Raw genomic sequence first — 17,806 nt, 5'->3', positions numbered from 1 at the left:
TATTGTTGTTTTTTTCGAGACTGAGTCCTATTTTAATTTGCCCCGCCCCACTTTTTTCAGCAAAGAGAACCAACCATCATCAGTCACACTGGCTGGTCTATAAATAGAACCGAGACAACAAACGACTCCCTGCTAATAACTCATCAGACGCCGTTTCCAGGGTGAACAGAGACAGACAGACAGACAGGCAGGCAGACAGACGGACGGACAGACGGACGGACAGACGGGAAGCGAAGACGATCGTCGGCGGTGGAATCAAGTCGGCTGCTGATTGGTTGATTATGAGACGACTGACACGATGAAAGAAAATTAGTGTTCAACTGCAGAGAGAAACACAAACAGCCTGACTGTCACACCTGCAGGTAAGAGTCCCCCCTCTCTCCCCCCTCTCTCTCACACACACACACACGCGCGGTCCCGGGGGAGCCTTCCTATCCACTCGCTGGCATCTCTCCCACTTTAACTAACAGGCGATGAAAAGTCGTCAGGCCCAAAATAACTGGGCTTGATCATCGTCCATCAAAGGAGGCGGGACTCACCGACACCTGGACGCACTGACAGGAAGTAGAACTGGAGTCGACACCAACCCAGTTGTGTCAACAACAAGGAGGAGAAACACACACACACACACACACACACACACACACACGAACATGCTGCTAAAAAAGAAAAAGAAAAGCAGAAGTTGACAGCTAGACATATGTGGGACATGGCTAATGACGGGAAGCGCTTTAAAATTAGAAATAGGAGCGAGGCAGACGGAAAAAGGGAGTCGGTCGGCAGAATAAATGAGCCGCTTGGGCGAGACAGTCGAGTCGCGCTGCTGACACGCTGGCCGACCTTCTTCACGCTCATAAAACTCATCCTTCAGGCTTCGTGTGGCAGTCGCTGCCGCTGCCGCCGCCGCTAGCCGCTAGCCGCTAGCGTCACAGAATGTCGACACCGGGGATTGTTCTGCGTCGCCGCTGAGAATTTTGGAGGGACGCTACCTCTGCGAGCAGCCAACCACCGAGGTCTCTGAAGATGGAAGAGGCGGGGCTACAGCCGCAGTCCAGCAGGCGAGGAAGAAACAGCTAGCCAGGGCTAGCTCGTAAACCACGTCGGCGTAAATGGAGGAAGCCTTCTCTGTACACGTTCAGTTTGTGTTCAGCAGTCGGTTGTGTGAAGTCACTGTTGGATCAGTTTGCTAGCTTCCATTTTATCCCCTTGTGCCGCGTCAGCGACCAATCATTGTGCAGGTGGTCCGGCTCGAGCTAGCAGTAGCTTAGCCGCCAAAGATGGCTTCCTCCCAAACTTCCCTCTTCCTTCACTTCTGTCCAGTGTCGTTACAGTGATAAAATATGTTAAATCGTCGATCATTAAAACATAAACCGTAAAACGAAATAAGAGAAATGAGAAAAAACACAACAGACATCTACTGCCACCACGTGGTGAATGAAGGGAAGACAAGCCGGTGATTCTATTCATATTTATTTGAAAACAATCATTTTTTTTTTTTTGCACTTCTACTGCGATTCCTCATTGCAACTGAGTTCATACATGATATTTGTATTAATTCCACAGAACACCATCACAAAAGTTACCCTTTTATATGCACGTTTACCTTTTTTTTTGTCCTTTTTATCGTATTTCGTATTGGTGTCATTTTTAAACAATGACTTGTGCTTTGATATCTTCGAAAGAGAGAAAAAGAGAATTTTTTTTTTTTAAATCCTCAAAAGACATCATTGTTGTCACGATAAGTGTACATAGCAACAGATGGGAAATACAAAAAGCAGGAGGAGGTGCGGAGGAGAAGATAAAGTGGTGGAATACACAGCGATAGGAACAGAGATACACACTCACATTGCAGCCTGCCCGACTCCACCCACAAAATAACAAAAAAAACAAACAACAACTAAAACTCTCCCATGAGTCTCTGAAGTTGTCCCTGAAGCCTCCCTTTCTCCCCCTGGTGGTCGGATAGTGAAGTACGCTGATTGTTGCCTTGCAACAAAAAACACTCCCTGCTGCCACGCAGAGTTTTGGCTAAATATTGCTTAGCTACCTTTGAGGAGGTGGAGGAGGGCGGGGTAGGGGGAGGAGCCGTCCAATCAGGGATCGGTGTTGGATTCCTTCTTCTTCTCCTTCTTCTTCTTCTTCTTCTTCTTCTTCTTCTTCTTCTTCTACGTAGCCAAGTTTGGGGCTCAGAGCGCAGAGCAGCTCACTCCTGAAACACTTTCAGCACGACTCGAGTTCATCGCAAAAAACAAAAGGGAAGGAAAACGTCGGTAGAATAAGAATAAGGTGCGTTAGCCGGAGTTGGGTCGCAATATTTTAGCGCGAAACGAAGAAACCGAAAGAGTTTCTGAGGGGTCGGCGAGCGAGAAATGTGCATCGTCTGCAAAAAAACGGAACAGAAAAAGTTCCCGGGGGGGTGGGGGGGTGGAGCGTTGGGGAGCATCGACGGGAGTATTTACAGCCACTGGAATGTTTGCGAGGAGCGTCGATCATTCAAGCTTTAAGTCGGCGCCACATCCATCGTCAAAAGGGAGGGGCGAGGGGGCGGGGTTTAAAGGGAGAGAAAGGCGCCAGCGTTCCATCGTTTTCGCTTAATGCTGGGAAGGAAAAGAAAAAATCTTTCAAAAAAAAAATAAAAAAATGAAAGGATCAGTTTCACCATGAAAGAAAAAGTCAAAGAAGAAAAAATCTGGAGCAGGCAAAGAGCAGCGAGGAGAAGTACGAGTCAAAGTATGAGACGCCTAAAGTCAAAGTCCATTAAATGAGACAGGTAGAATGATAGGTAGGTAGGTAGGTAGATTATAAATTGATAGAAAGATAGATAGAACGATAGAATGATAGAGTTACTGTATGTACTTATATGCTGGCTAAATATTAATCTTAATTCCATGTGTATATACCTGCAGGCATAAAGGGGAGGGGCAGGGGGAGGAGCCTCAGATGTATATAAATAGGTCTAACATATAAAGCCATATTACAGTGTACACGTCGCCGCCCTACTGGCAGCCGATAGCAAAAAAAACAATCCCCCATGCTTTACGTTTAGAAAAAAAAAAAAGAAAAGGCATCCACCACATTTAAGAAACAAAACGTACAATTTATGAAACATGGTAACAATAATAATAATAAATAGTCTGGTAGAATTGCTGCTGTACACGAGAAAAAAAAAAGCACTTTTTTTTTTTCCTTAAAAATTTCACTCATATAAAAATATCGTTTTAGTGCAACCGTACGTCATCATAGTCATAATATCCAGAACTTCACATCGATCGTCAAAGACTTTAAGGTGTCTGGGAGGAAAAAGATCAAGAAGAAGGGGGGGAGGGTGCGGGGAGGGGGAGTGGGAGGAGCTAAGAGGAGGAAGGAGGCGGGGACTGCAGTTATTACAAAGCCGATATGCAAAAACGAGACGGTGGCGGTGATATTTACAGTGGGAGGAAGTGACGAATGAAATCAAAGGCACACAGAGTCTGTGGGTGACGTACCGATTGGCTGGAGCCCATCTCCAAGCCCCGCCCACTTTTCTGAGCGTGTGGGGGAGGGGAAGAGTTTGAGTCGAAACTGTGTGCAAAAGTCGTTTTTTCCTCCTTCTCTCACTTCCTGTTACACCTCATCCCTTCCTGTCATCCTGAAATAAGGCTCCGCCCCCTCCTCCACTGGCCCCGCCTCCCTACGACACCCCTCTGCTCCATCTCGTGCTTTCGCCCTCGCCGTCCCTCTCCGGCTGGACGGGGTTGGACGTCGCCGAGGGTGGGAGGGGTGAGGCGGGGTGAGGCGGAGAGGAGGTGGCGGCAGCGGGGGCTGATGGGTAGGAGGGGCGGGGCTCTGGGCCGCTAAAGTGCTGAATCCTGGGACCTGGAGGCGGAGACGGCGGCGAGGCGGGAATGGACGTCGAGCGCTGCTGGTGGTGGGAGTCAGTGGGCGGAGCCACAGGGAAGGAGGAGGGGCAGACTCTAGCCCCGCCCCCTCTCTCGGCCAGCTCCTCCGAGGCGATGCAGAGCGAGGCGATGGCCTCCGTGCAGGTGTGGACACTCTCCTCCGGCTCCGCCCTCGGCCCTCCTCCAGCTCCACCACCCAGGTCCTGCACCGACCCCATTGGCCGCTCTCTGAGGTGGGGGGAGGCGGCCTCTCCGGGGGCGGAGTCCTCCGACGTGCTCTGCTGCAGCAGCAGGCGGCTGGAGGCTCCCTGCTGCTGCTGTTGCTGCTGCAGTGCCCCCTGCTGGCCCAGAGGGGCGGGGACGGAGGCGTGTACCATCTGGATCCCTCCGATGGGGATCATGGGGAACAGAGATCGCACCTGGAACAAACAGGGTCACCACATGAGGTCAAGGTCAAGTCAAGGTTGAACTCGTGAGGGCGGAGCCTCTCCAGCTGTTTAGCTGTCATTAGAAAAGTGGGCGTGGCTTACTGTGACTTGCGAGTGGAGGGGGAGGTGACTGAACAGCACCTGGCGAGGTGGGCTGGACCCGCCCTGACTCCGCCCCACCGGGGACCCTGGGCCGTCCTGCTGAGAGAGGAGCAGTTCCAGCGTCACCACCAGGGGGCAGCAGAGTTCCCCCTGACTGAAGCTCAAACTCACCGTCTCCATGTCGCCGCCGCCGCCACTGCCTCGCCGCCGCCGCCTGCTGTGAGCCGGCGGTGCGGACTGGTGACCCGCCCGGAGGCTCCGGGCGCCGCCCTGCTGGCTGCTGGACAGAATTACACCAACGTTAACGTCAGTCCGTTTACGTGACACTCGAGAAAACAGAGTTATTGCCTGAGTAGACAACTGTAGTGCATGTGAACGCGACTAAGATCGGAGTTTGAGAACTCGGAAAACTCCGATTGAGACCTACAGGTAATGCGATCGGAACTCGAATTTCTCCGTCGTGTGGACGCCTTGGTCGGAATTTAACTGGACAATTCATGACACCGGTGTTGTATCGTGCTCCAGTTGTTTTGTTAATGTGCGATGGAGGAGGTTAACCGGACGTTAAAGACGTTGAAAAGAGTCATATCGCCCCCTAATGTGGGAGAGGAGGCGGCGTTCCCGTCAATAATTCGATTTTCTCAGCCACATGTGAAGGAGAGAAGTTCGACAGACGAGGAAATCGAATGATGAGTTTATTCCGATTAAGCTCTGCAAAGTAAACGTAGTAAGTGACTGGTTGCTCCTGAGGACTACTGGAAGCCCCGCCCCCGACTCACCTGAGGTGGTGCAGGTGTGGGTGGAGCCCCCGGCGGGGCGACAGGGGTCGGATCAGCCCCCGGGGGCGACCCCGAGGTGAAAGGTCACGCTTGTAGTCCCGCCCTGCGGGGGAGGAGGGTCTGGACAGGGGGGAGAGCAGCGAGAGGTGCCCCCCCCTCCTGGGGGAGGAGTCCCGTCTGAACCCCCCCGACACCCCCAGCTCCCTCTTGGGGGAGGGGTGGCGCCGCGGCGACAGGTGAGGTGAAAGGTCGCGCCGGGGGGAGAGGTAGCGGTGGGCCGAGGGGGAGGAGCCGGGGGAGAGGGGGGAGGGGCAGCCGGAGGAGGAGGAGGAGGGGTCGGGGGAGGGTAGGGGGAAGTCGTCCAAGTGCGGCGCCCCGTGCAGGCCGGTGGGCGGAGCCTGCAGCGTGATGCGGATGCTGGGGACGGTGGTGAAGTAGCCGAACGGCGGCGGACGGCCCAGCAGCTCGGACGCCAGCCGAGGTGCATGATGGGAGGTCGCGGCGGCGGCGAGGCCGAAGGGCTGCGGGCTGGCGGAGCGCGAGCGAGCCAAGGGGGTGGAGTCTCCGTCGTAGTCCTCCTCCTCCTCCTCCTCCTCCTCGCCGTCCTCCTCGCCGTCGTCCTCGCCACCGTCGGAGTCGTCGGCGTCGGAGAACTGGTGGTCTGCCAGGGTCGACCGGGACGACCTCTCTGACCTCTGACCTTCGTCTCCCACGTCTGGAAGGGGAGGAGGAGCCGAGATGTCAGGGGCAGGGAGAAGAAGAAGAAGAAGAAGAAGAAGAAGAAGAAGAAGAAGAAGAAGAAGAGGTGAAGTAGCGAGGAAGGAAAGAAGGAAGAAAAGGGAAAGAGGAGGAGTCAGGAGGAGTCAGGAGGAGAGGAGGAGTCAGCAGGCATCAGGAGTCAGGAGGAGAGGAGGGGTCAGGAGGAGTCAGGAGGAGTCAGCAGGCATCAGGAGGAGTCAGGAGGAGAGGAGGAGTCAGCAGGAGAAAGTGAGCAGACAGTTTGAATCAGAGGGATAAACTTTATTTTAGCGGACAGAAAGTTTAGACAGTAAAACAAACAGCAGTCGAACCGCCGTCCCACCGCTGGACAGCAGCCAGGAGTAAACAACACACAACCACAACACACAACAACAACACACAACCACAACCACTGACTCACACAGACCCACAAAACTCACTGGCAACAAAAAAAAACAAAACATCCACGTCAAGTTCTGCTGAAGATCCTCCTGCATGGAGACTGGACTCAAGAGAGAGAGTGTGTGTGTGTGTGTGTATGTGTGTGTGTGTGTGTTGCCCACCTCCGTCGTCGCCCTCGTTGTCCTCCACAGACGACGTGGAGACTCCCAACTCCAGACACTTTTTCATGTGAGCCTTCGACTTCATGTGCTTTGTCAGGTTCCCTGCAATACACACACACACACACACACACACACACACACACACACACGGTATTTACTGGAAACCAGAGCTGGTTTGGCTGCACCGCCACTCAGTGTGGCTGAAATGGAAACAGAAGCAGCAGTGGGGAAAGAAGAAAAAAAAAAAATCGAGTCTTTCCAAGAAATTAAAGTTTAAAAAAAAAAACGAGTCGAAATTGAAATGTATCCACCATCTGGGTACTGCAACTGCCCTGACCTTTGACCCCTAGCACAGACTGATGTGTCTGGCGGCCCCACAACTACTTTGTTTGTCCCTTCAGAGGAGGAGGCGGAGCTCCACGCCACTCACCTTTGGTCTTGAAGGCGAAGTTGCAGAACTTGCAGACGTAGGGCCGGACGTCCGTGTGGGTCCGGATGTGTTTCTTCAGCATGCTGGGCTTCTTGCAGCGGATGCCGCACTCCTCGCAGATGTACTTCCCCCGGCCGCGGCCGCGCACATAGACGTAGTCCTCGTTGGACTTGTACCTGGAAACAAACAAACAAAAGAAGAAGAAACGATCAGCGGATGAGTTTGCTGCTTAAACATTTCCACTTCTGGGTTTTCATTCATGACTTTTACGACAGAGCTTTTTGTCTACAAGACAAAACACGGATGACCGGGGGGGGGGGCGGAGCGGAGCTTATCACCAAAATGTCCGCCAAATTCTCTCTCTCAGACGTTTCGGGTTCGTGACCATCGAGTTATTTTTTTCACTTGGGGCTCAAAAGAAGTGAACACGGCCACTTTTCCAGGGCCTGGTGTGTCCCAGTATCAGGTACATCAAAGGGTTCCGGCTGAAGTGCCTCGGACCGGCAGTCTGAGGAGACGAGACGTTTACACAGCTGTGGCCGCTTATGGAAAACTGAATGATGGTGATTATTATTTTTTCATTCTGTTCGACTTGCAGCACACGGTAAGGTCGTAAAAGCGGATTCCCTTTCAGAAAGCGATGGATTTTGGTTTGTTGTTTTTTTTTTTTTAAAACTGGACCCCCGAAATATTCAAAAGCTGACATTTTCCGTTTGCTGGTCAGACGGTGCTTCAGGTTTCTTTGCCCCCAGTAACGCCTTTGCTGACGCACAATGTCTGCGCGCGCGAAGATGCGTTTAAGGGCCAAGTGGAGGCCGCTGGATTTGTTCTTGTTCTTCGGTCTTGAAACAAGTTGGCTCACCTGAAACCTTCTACATGAAGACCTGCACAGACATGTGGGGCAAAGATACTTTTGATGGATGCTGATGACCTGATGATATCTGCCTCCATCACGATCACCTGCGAGGCTCTCGATGACTAACCCCAGACCGCCGGTGACCCCAACCCAGTGCAGGACCTACCCGCCCTCAAAGATCTTGATGCGAGTGGGTTCATTGGCAGCTGTCTGCTTGACTGTGACGTCTTTCTCCCCGTGCTCCTCCTTGGAACGGTCCCAGGACGAGGACACCATCACCACTCCCTTCATCTTCCTCCCAAAGTGGCCCACCTCGGCCGTCGGCATCAGCTCCGGCTTCAGCTGAAAAAGACCAAGACAGTGGCAATCTGTGACACAAGTCCAACCAAACGTATCACTATATTTGAATTATTTATTTACATGTATCTTCATCTCTACTGTGAGAGCTTTGTCGTTCACCCTGCAACTCCCTCTGGCTCTATTTATCTCTCTCTCTCTCTCTCTCTCTCTACATTGTTGTCGAAGCAGACGAGCGCCCCTTGGACTCTGGATCTGCTCCAGGTTTCTTCCCACAGGGGAGTTTTTCCAGGCCACTCTGGGGGCCTCTGATTGTACAAAGCGCTTTAAGACGCCTTTTCTTGTGATTTAGCGCTGTACAAATAAAAGTTGATTGATTGGAATGCTTTTCGGCTGTTCAACACGACATTCCCTCGACATTCCCTCAACACACCCTCAACATACCTGGTCAAATCTGAGCTTCCAGGCCACGGACGAGACCAGTTTCCCCGAGCTTGGCGGCGAGGTGGCGGCAGTGGTGTAAACAGAGTCGCCGTGGTTCCTCCTCTGCTTGGAGCGCAGCAGAGCCAGCGTGGCCTTGGTGCTGAGACCCAGAGGGTTTGGGTCGTGGGAGCTTACGCACCACGAGCCGTAGACGGAGCCGAGTGCGCCAACCGGGCCGTTGCTAGGCTTAGTGTAGTTGAGGAAGCACCAGCTGACCCTGCTGGTGGTGCGCAGACTGGGGAAGCTGGTGAGGAACCGCTGCATGTCGCTCACGTTGGTCAGTAGCAGAGACTGACCCGGTCCTTGGGGTCCGGTCCTGTTCTGGGTGGCACCCTGCTGGACCAGCGTGTTCACAGGGACATTGCTGGATGTGGGAGGATTTGAGCCATCGGTTCCTTCTGCGTCGCCGGTCAATGCCCCAGTCCGGGGGCTGGATGCTGGTTCTGGGACCACCTGGTCTACGTGGAGCTCCTCGGGGGAGTTCCGCCCATCCAGCACTGGCGTGCGGTCGGTGACGATCTGGATCTGGAGGGGAGGGGTGAAGCTTTCTGGCCGGGGGACATTAGGCAGGTGTGGGGCGGACGAGCGGACAGGTACGGCGATTTTGGGGGCAGCTGTGAAGTCGCTGAGCGGTGGCGGCGAGGAGGCCATTCTCTCAGAGTCGTCAAAGGAGTCGTCACTCTTTAGACGACCCCGCTGACCTCTCCCCTGCCCTTCCTCCTCCTTGGTCCCTCCTTCGGTTCCACTAAGTTCGACGGCGCTCATCTCCCTCAGGATTTGGCCGTACATCCTCTCCTCCTTGACCCTTTTCTGCTGGTTGGTTTCAAAGAAGCGCTCCAGGGAGCTAGCGGGGGACAGCATACGTTTGCCGCCTCCGCTGGCAGACGCTGAGGCGTCTGTGGTGGAGATGGTCCCTGATGTCAGAGACAGTGGGATCCCTGTGTTCAGCTGCTGCTCTGGCAGCGAACCTGGACTGTTGAAAAGGGGATGGCGCAGGGTCGTACCGTCTGTCTGTCCCAGGAAGTGTGCTAGGTTGAATCCTGTCCCGGCCATCCCACCAGAGATTATACCCGGTGGTTTGCTGGCACCCAAAATAGGAGCTTGGAGAGACGTGTTGCCGTCTGTTGGTCGGTCAGCGATGCCTCGCCGGGCCGAACCAACAACCTGCGCCGCCACACTGTCGTGGGCAGCGACCAGCTGGCTGACGCTGGTGTACATGATGCTGCCAAACGATGGCACATGTGTTTGAATCCGTACTGGGACTATCAGGCCTGGCGCGGAGGCCTGGGACCCGAGGTTCTGAGTGGCAAAGACAGGTTGGATTTGCTGCAGGTGCCCAGGAGAAGCAGTGGAGCTGGAGGTTGAGTGCTTGGCCGCCAGGGGGAAGGTGCGAGGTGACAAGGAGGCTGGCTGGTACTTTGGACCGCTCGGATTGTCTGGCTTCCCATCGTGGATCTGTTGCTGATGGGAGTGGAGCACTTGTTGCTTCTGGAGTGAGAGTCCCGGCAGGCTGCTTGGTGATCTTATGTGGAGTTTCTGAAGCTGCTGCTGGGCCTGAAGAGTCAATTGCTGTCTGGAGGTCTGAGGAACTTCCTGGCTCCAAAGCAGGCCAGCCTGCTGGAAGGAAAGGTAAGGCGTTCCACTTGGGTACGACTGGATCTCGTGACCTGGATACTCCCCTTCGGACGAAGAACCCTGGGCTTGCAGGCGATGCTGCTGGAACCTGTGGTGGAGAGATTAGTTTGTGCTTATGAACGGTTCTGGTTGTCATCATGCTGATGATATCTTTGTAACTGGGAGGCTATTTACGGGAACCGAAGAAAGACTTTGTTACCTGCCATGTAGAGGTTCGTCCTGCAGGCTGTCCTCACTCATGCTCTGCTGAAGGAAATGCTGGTGGTGCTGTTGGTGAGTTCCTAGACCTGTGCACAGAGCATTTCCCAGTGAGGGTCAAGGAACTGTCAAGGAACTGAAGACAAAGTCAGGGTCCTGCATTACTCACCACCCAGGCTGGTTCCAACTCTTTTACCTCTGCAGGTAAGATCATCTGCACTGTGGGAGGAACCTGCTGGACCAGGCCATTGAACGTGTTCCAAACTCTCCTGTTTGATCAGCATCTCAACGACTCCCCCTTCCTGGGCGACTGTCTCTGGATAGACACTCAGGGAAGGCTGCAAGATGTACAAATACATGTTTAGACACATTCACATTTGGATACAAAGTCAACTGATTTTCTGTATCGGTAAGACCTTGGAGAACCTTCATTATGTTCTACCATCTAGGACAGGGTAACAGCTGCTTCAAACTGCAGGGCTACTCTTACCTGTCGGACAAGGTATCCTCGCCGGCGCTCCTTCATTGCAGAGGCACTAGAGTAAACCTCCCCCTGTCTGGAGGAAGGCAAATTTCCATAGTCAAAGGACTTGCTTCTCATCTCAGTCAACTCAGTGGGCAGCGTGCATGGCGCCTGCTCTGATGAAGACCGTCTCATCTCCCTCTGCTGGTGGTGACTGGAGTGAGCGCTGCCAGGCACCGTCAGGAACTCGGATTGCTTCGGTCCGCCACAAGAGGTGGAGTCATCCTGAGTGGTGAAAACAGGAAGACGTTTCAGAGAAAAGGGACTTCGTATAGTTGGTGCCACGATGTACACATTGCACAAAACTGTATAAAGTCAGTCTACATGACATTGGATGGGATGAAAAAAACGGTTTACCTGTTTGGTGGGTGAGACGGATTTCAGCCCTTCGTCTCTGTCGAAGGACATAGAAAAGGACGAGGAGTGTGAAAGGTTGCTCTCCTGGCTGGGGCTGCGAGACAAGCTGGTGCAGGTGGACTCGAAGCTGGACTCCCCAGACGAGTGCTCCATGTCCGTCAGCCGCAGCCTCTTCTTCTTGGGCGGCAGCTTCTCCGAGGGCATCTGAGACAGTGTGTCGCTCCTCTGCGGCAGCTGGAACTCCTCCACGTGCTGCTGATGTTGCTTCTCTGGCTCCTTGACTGCCGTCTGGGTTTCCGCCTCTTTCTCGGGCTTGTCAGGCTCCTCGGTCACCCTGATTTCTGGGACTTGGATGTTGGGCTGCCGGACCAGTTTGTGTGGGATGTGGTAAGGCTGTCCTGGCGAGGTGGCGGCGGCAGGAGAGGAGGAGGGGAGGGACCCAAGGTCACTGTCACTCTGCGGCTGCGGGTCCATGCTCTCCGTCCTCAGAAGGATGGATTCGGGGCTCAGGGCATCTTCGTAGATCTCTGTGTCTGATTGCTCGGAGTACTGGCTGGAAAGAGCCCTGTCTGAAGGCTGATACCCCAGCTGCTCAAAGGACTCAGACTTCTCAAAAGAACTTGGCCTGCTGAGGGAGTTGGTGTGTTGGATGACTGATATGACATTTCCTGCCGTCTTCCTGCCTTCAGAGTCAGTAAACAGCGCAATGTCCTCCGAGCACATGCTAGCACAAGTGTCAAAGCTGTCTGATTGGCTGTGAGCACTGTGGAGAGAGCCCTTCCCGGTGGGGGTGGCCCTGGAACCATCAAGACTACCTTGTTTAAAGTCATAGTCTCCCACTATCTCCACTGAACCACTGCAGCTGCTGTCGCAGTGCCCGGGACTGTCCTCCTCGTCTCCAACGCTATTCTCCTTCCTCCTTTTTCTCGTGGCTATTTCTGACATGCTAACCTTCGTACCATATGGGCTGTAGGCAACGTACTCTGGAACTCCTGGGTTGCGCTCGTCAATCTTCACGCCGAGGGAAGGAGCTACATTCTTGGGCACGTGTCCGTGGCCCTCAGCCTCTCCCACATGAGCCTCATTGGCGGAATGCTCAAAGGCAGTCTGCCGTCGGAGTCTGCAGCGAGGTGGATAGAACACGTCATCCGACGTCATCATCTCATCAAAAGAGTGACTGCCTCGGATTCCGGGTGGGACGCTCAGATTGGGTGGCGAGGAGGTCGGCATAGAGTTGCTCCTGATGAGGGTCCCTGAATCTGACGGCGGCTCCAGAAGTCCCGTGCTGCTCTGACAGGGTCCCGTCGGATAATGTTTGGGATCGCCAGAAATTCCCACATCTCCGCGGAAGCCTATGTGACCCTCTGCTATCTTTCCCATGTCAAGAACAGCGCCTGATTGCTTTAGGCTAGCCAGGGCGCCGGGGTCCGTGCCGGCCATGCCCACCGTGGCTGGCTGTCTAGATCTGGAGTTGGGTCCGTAGTACCACGTCCGACCAAACATGATCTCCTCGTACGACTTGACGTTGGTATTCGGGGGGCTGATCTGCTGCTCTGCGCTCTCAGAGCGGGAGAAGTATCCAGAGTCGGTGCTGCCCTTGCTGTGAGGACTCAGGAGGTTGAGGGACTGGGATTGGACTGACTCACAGTCCTGGCCTTTCTTCTCGTTGAGTCTCAGGGCCAGACGTTCTTTGATTGTCGGACAGTCGTCCAGCGAGTGTGCGCGCCCACCGGCCTGCGAGGCCAGCATGTGGTGTGAGCCCTTGAACTCCATGCCTGCAGAGGGCACTCCTCCTGGCTTGGGGACAATCAGGATAGGCACTTTCATGGACCCGACGGGCAAATCTTCAGCTGAGTCTGCATATGCTGGTTCCACACCACCTGCAGGGTAAACGCAGTGAGTCGGGTGTTAGACCTACCACAGAAGGAATGAATTCAAGTTCAAGGCAGACATTTGCACCCATGACAAATTTTCATCTTATAAGATTTGGTTTCAAAAACTAAATGAATTTCAGCGAGGTCATTCATTTTTAAGAAAACACACAATTCATTTATTTTTTTTTTTTAATAAATTCAGCGATGCTGAATGACTTTCTGAGGCATTCGGCCAGTTGTAAAAGTACCTGCACTCTTGTCGGCCTCAAAGGAAATCTGTGGGATGGGGCTGTCCTTGTCTGTCAACATGTTGGGCCCTTCCACGCCTTCCTCGTCGGTGTCGGTGCTCTGGTCTCCGTCCGAGTGGACCTCGGCCTCGCCCCCCGGGGACGCCCGGTCCATCTCCCTGCTGTGGGCCAGGGCCAGCTCCGGGAATGGCGCGAGTCGGGCCTTGATGGCGTGTGCGTGGGACTTCCTGTGCTTGTAAAGGTTACTTTTGGTTTTGAAGGAGAATCCGCAGGGCTCACACGGGTACGGCCTCTCGCCCGTGTGCGAGCGAATGTGCTTCTTCAGGACGCTGGGCTTGGCACAAGCCCGGCCGCAGAAGTTGCACTTGTACTTCCCAGGCTTTTTTGGCTTCTGGTCCTTTTTGCAATAGCCCTCTTCTCCAGGCTCGGCGCCTGACTGAGAATATCCAAAGGAACTGGGTAAACTGGGGGACTTCTGCCGCTGGAACCTTACTGCACCGGTGCCGTGCGGGTGGTGTGTGTGTCCCAAGGGGTACAAGTCGTCGGAGGGCAGCTGGCCGGCAAAGGGCCAGGCGTGGGGCTCCAGACCTGGCTGAGGTTTGGCTCCTGAGGCAAAGTGCTCTGTCTGGGGGTGCTGAGGGTACGGCTGTCCCAGCTGGTAGGGGAACCCCCTGGGGAATCCCTGCACAAAGGCTCCTTGGGGGTCTTGAGACGGCGGCCCTCCCATGGCGCCCCCTGCAGAAGGTCCCGATAGCAGCGTTCCTGAATTCTCTGTAAACACGTACTTCTGTTGTGGCGCAGCGCCCCCGGTGGCACCGCCGGGCAAACTCTCACGATGTTTCCCCTCCGGGTCGGCAAAAGTGTTTCTCCTGGCGGCAGCCGAGGGCTCGGACGCCCACTTCCTCTGCAGCGGCACCTTCTCCTTACCGGCCGAGCATCTCTGCCCAGGCGCAGCTGATTCACGAGCCTCCATGCTTGAGGAACTCCTCGGCGGGTTCGAGGTGGGAGGCGGGGTGGTCGTTTATGGAGGGTTACAAGGTCTCGGAACTACTTGGCATGATGGCTGAACCTTTGTGGGCTGCTGAGCAGTTGACAGAAAAGGGGAAGGACCCATCCAAGAGGGACTCGTGGCCAAGAGTCAGTTCAGGGTCTCCAGTGGATGTCATAGGGAGGTCTCCCACTGGGAGCCGTGTGGATAAACTCGCTGCTGCCGGTCTCGATTACGTGTCCAGGTTTAATCTCACGGCAGAAGGTTCTCGAAGTTTCCCGCTGAGGAAAAACAACAACCGGCTGAAACGTCGATGCGGGGAACGCGTTGGGAGTCCGTCGCCCGGATCCCGGAAGACCACGCACCCTCTTGGAGGAGCGCCTCCTCGCCCCTCTGGTTCCTGATCCGACCTGGAAGCCTCAGATCTCCTCCGGCTGCCTCCGCAGCGGACCTGCAGCAGAACAACAAACCCAGGCGTTGGTACCTTCACTTCTCACTTGTGTAACTCACATGATGCCATTTGTGTAACGGACATTTTCAAGCAGCCACACATCTTTGTTAGACACACGTTGTGCTCAGTGGAGATGTGCTGACGTGAAGGTCACTGATTGCTCAGGAAGGAAGTTGCTTCACAGCAGAATCCATCTGTGCTTCTTTTTTTTTTTTTTTTGCCTCTTTGCAGCCCTTCATCCCTCCTCTCCTCCTCCTCCCTCCCCCCCCCACACCCCCCCACCCCCACCCGCACCCTGCACTCAGTGACTCACTGATGCAAAGCAAACCCACGCTGTTCCTAAAAACACACAAAGGCTTATAAATAGGCTGTGGAAGTGACGTCGGCGGTGTCATAATGTGTGTAGGCGTCCAAAAAAAAAGGCCGAAGTGGAAGAGAAGCAGTGAGCAGCAGCACCTTCTCCTTCTTTCCTCTCCTCCTTTCCTTCCTCCCTCCCTCCCTCCTCCTTTCCTTCCCCCCTCCCTTCTCTCCGACCTTCCTTCCTTCCTTCCCTCCTTTGACTCCGCGTCAACTCGTTCCACAAACAAACAGGAAGAAAAAAAAAAAAAGAAGAAGAAAAAAAAGCAGCCAGTCGTGTTAACGCGTACAGCGCAGCACACAGCGTGTGTGTGTGTGTGTCTGTGTGTGTTCTGTGGGTTGTGTAACGTTTCTTAACCACACAACACCTGACAGACGCTGCTGAAGCTCCAGTATTTTATCATGCAATCTGATTGCAACACACACGCACACGCACACGCACACGCGCACACACACACACACACCCTGGCAGCTATCTGACCTCCTGACACACAGCTGTAATAATCCGTGTTCAGCCGACGGCCTACAGGGGGAGCCGGAGAAGCTCAGTGAATGACTTACATAAAGAGCAGCACAACCTGCAACACTTCCTGTGCGTAGGAGAGACCCAGCTTCTGCCGCCTGTGTGTGTGTGCGTGTGTGTGTGTGTGTGTAGGCGGGCTGAGGGCACGGCGAGACGGGCGACTGCTCGCTGGGTCAGAACACCGGCAGGTTATTATGGGATGGAAATAGTACCAAACGGCGCTCCGAGTCTCCATCATCTCCGCATGAGCAGCGGAGGAAGGAAGACGGTCTGAGGCGCCTGCTGCTCCCTCAACACCGACCGCCGTTCAGCCTGCCGAGGGCCGCCGTCGGTGATCAGCTGGTGCATTGATCAGCTGATCACCGATCAATACACCGGCTGATCAGTCGGTCGGTCGGTCGGTGCCTTCAAGGTCCGTCGCAATGTTCGGCGTCGCTGTCAGACGCCGGTGGAGACAAGGGAGACAGCCGACACACACACACACACACACACACACACACACACACACACACACACACACACACACACACACTCTGGGGTGGTCAGACGCCGTGTGAATTATTTAAACATGTTACTGATGGTTTCCATCCAGTGATTAACCACTTTGTAGAGCTGGCAGCGGGTTCTGGCTCGGCCCGGTTTGGCCCCCGACTGGACACACACACACACACACACACACACACACACACACACACACACATGCACAGAGAGAGCGAGAGAGAGATTCCAGATAATTGTTCCAGCCCCTTCGATCTCCCTCCAGGTAAAAGAGGGTAGTGTGTGTGTGTGTGTGTGTGTGTGTGTGTGTGTGTGTGTGTGTGTGTGTGTGTGTGTGCGTGCACGCGCTGGGAAGTGGTCCATCATATTTACTGGCCACAATCTGCCTCCACACAGCAGGTTTTTTTTTTTTAGTCTCTCGCTTTGTCTACTGCAGTCTTCAGCCAATATGCCGCTGCCGATGTCATAGTTCCACCACAAGGGGGCAGCGTGACAGTGGAGGCAGCCAACCAGGAGTCGGTGAGGGAAGCAGCCCGAAGAAAGAAAACCAAACTGGAGGAAGTTTTTTGAGGCTTTTAAAGCAGGTCAGTCCAACTGCCTGGCAGCAATAAGAGAGCAGCAGTGATGAAGGCCATCATCATCATCATCATCATCATCATCATCATCATCAGCGACACACACAAAATCAACAATATCAGCAGCGTCAAAATAAACCTGAGCAGCAGGAGGATAAAAAAAAAGAGCAGAAAAACACCCAGCTGCAGTGTTTTTCACCATCGCAGAGGTTGTGAAAAAGAAAATCACGGCGACGCTGCGGTTCGGATCGGATTGTTACACCGGGGGAGAAGAAGAAAATGTGAAAAAAAAAGCCATTTTTGTGTGTTCCAGTGTGAAAACAAACACAACGTTTGTGTTGAACCGCAGGAACCGAGCGACGGCAGAGTTAAATTTAAAAGGCCTGAAGAGCCTCTGGCTGCCAAATCCAAAGTCCAAATAAAACCCAGCGGCCAGCACACACACACACACACACACACACACAAAAACACAACATAAAAAAGCAGCTCAGCAGTTAAACGACAATACCTGCGTTCTTACATCAGGCTTTACACAACGTTGTGTTGTTACTTGAAACGTCCTGCAGACTGAAGAACGATGAGTGCTGCTGCTGCTGCCTCGCCAGGGTGCCTCTGAGCAAGGCAGCAGCAGCCGCAGCCGCAGCAGCAGCAGGAAGTTTCACCAGTCAAAAAAAAAAGCAGCTCTCTGCTCAGAGTGAGTCCAGGACCAGGAGGCCGGACCAGGTTCACACACCTGAGCTGCTCCGGACTACATTTCCCAGAGTTCCCTGCGTGGGGTCTGGCCCGGGAGGATGGAAAACGCCCTTCACCGGCCAAAATAAAACCGGCTTGCAAGGAGAAAAATATTGAGATCCAGCAGAACTGAAAAAGAGCTCAGCGCCACCAATCAGCTGTTCGCCACTATTAGCGCCAAGGGGGGAGGCTAGAAAATTACGTCTGGGAGAGAATGTGCACACACACACACACACACACACACACACACGCGCACATACAGGAAGTCAATCGTGCAACCTGGATTTTTTTTT

General features: G+C 54.0%; 1 protein-coding gene across 5 annotated transcripts in view; it reads right to left on the bottom strand.

Annotated features, from left to right (window-relative positions):
• Window positions 1-1,454: 1,454 nt before the first annotated feature.
• hivep2a (HIVEP zinc finger 2a) overlaps window positions 1,455-17,806 on the bottom strand; it is a 38,893-nt gene continuing 22,541 nt past the window's right edge. For 2 of the 5 annotated variants that reach the window (XM_076015936.1, XM_076015937.1), the window contains 13 exons: window positions 13,390-14,828; window positions 11,268-13,147; window positions 10,878-11,135; window positions 10,557-10,725; window positions 10,389-10,476; window positions 8,516-10,277; window positions 7,941-8,116; window positions 6,919-7,094; window positions 6,489-6,590; window positions 5,188-5,902; window positions 4,580-4,688; window positions 4,409-4,507; window positions 1,455-4,297 (listed from right to left, as the gene is read on the bottom strand). In XM_076015936.1, coding sequence (XP_075872051.1) covers window positions 3,671-4,297; window positions 4,409-4,507; window positions 4,580-4,688; window positions 5,188-5,902; window positions 6,489-6,590; window positions 6,919-7,094; window positions 7,941-8,116; window positions 8,516-10,277; window positions 10,389-10,476; window positions 10,557-10,725; window positions 10,878-11,135; window positions 11,268-13,147; window positions 13,390-14,362 — 7,134 coding nt within the window. In that variant the 5' untranslated portion in view covers window positions 14,363-14,828 and the 3' untranslated portion in view covers window positions 1,455-3,670. The remainder of the gene's footprint in view (window positions 4,298-4,408; window positions 4,508-4,579; window positions 4,689-5,187; window positions 5,903-6,488; window positions 6,591-6,918; window positions 7,095-7,940; window positions 8,117-8,515; window positions 10,278-10,388; window positions 10,477-10,556; window positions 10,726-10,877; window positions 11,136-11,267; window positions 13,148-13,389; window positions 14,829-17,806) is intronic. The other 3 variants (XM_076015938.1, XM_076015939.1, XM_076015940.1) reach the window with 3 other exon arrangements.

Source organism: Nelusetta ayraudi, unplaced genomic scaffold, assembly GCF_046127955.1.
Source record: "Nelusetta ayraudi isolate G7.1 ecotype Tasmania unplaced genomic scaffold, CSIRO-AGI_Nayr_v1 ptg000203l, whole genome shotgun sequence".
Classification (NCBI taxonomy): Eukaryota; Metazoa; Chordata; class Actinopteri; order Tetraodontiformes; family Monacanthidae; genus Nelusetta; species Nelusetta ayraudi.
This window is presented reverse-complemented; position numbering and strand designations above follow the sequence as displayed.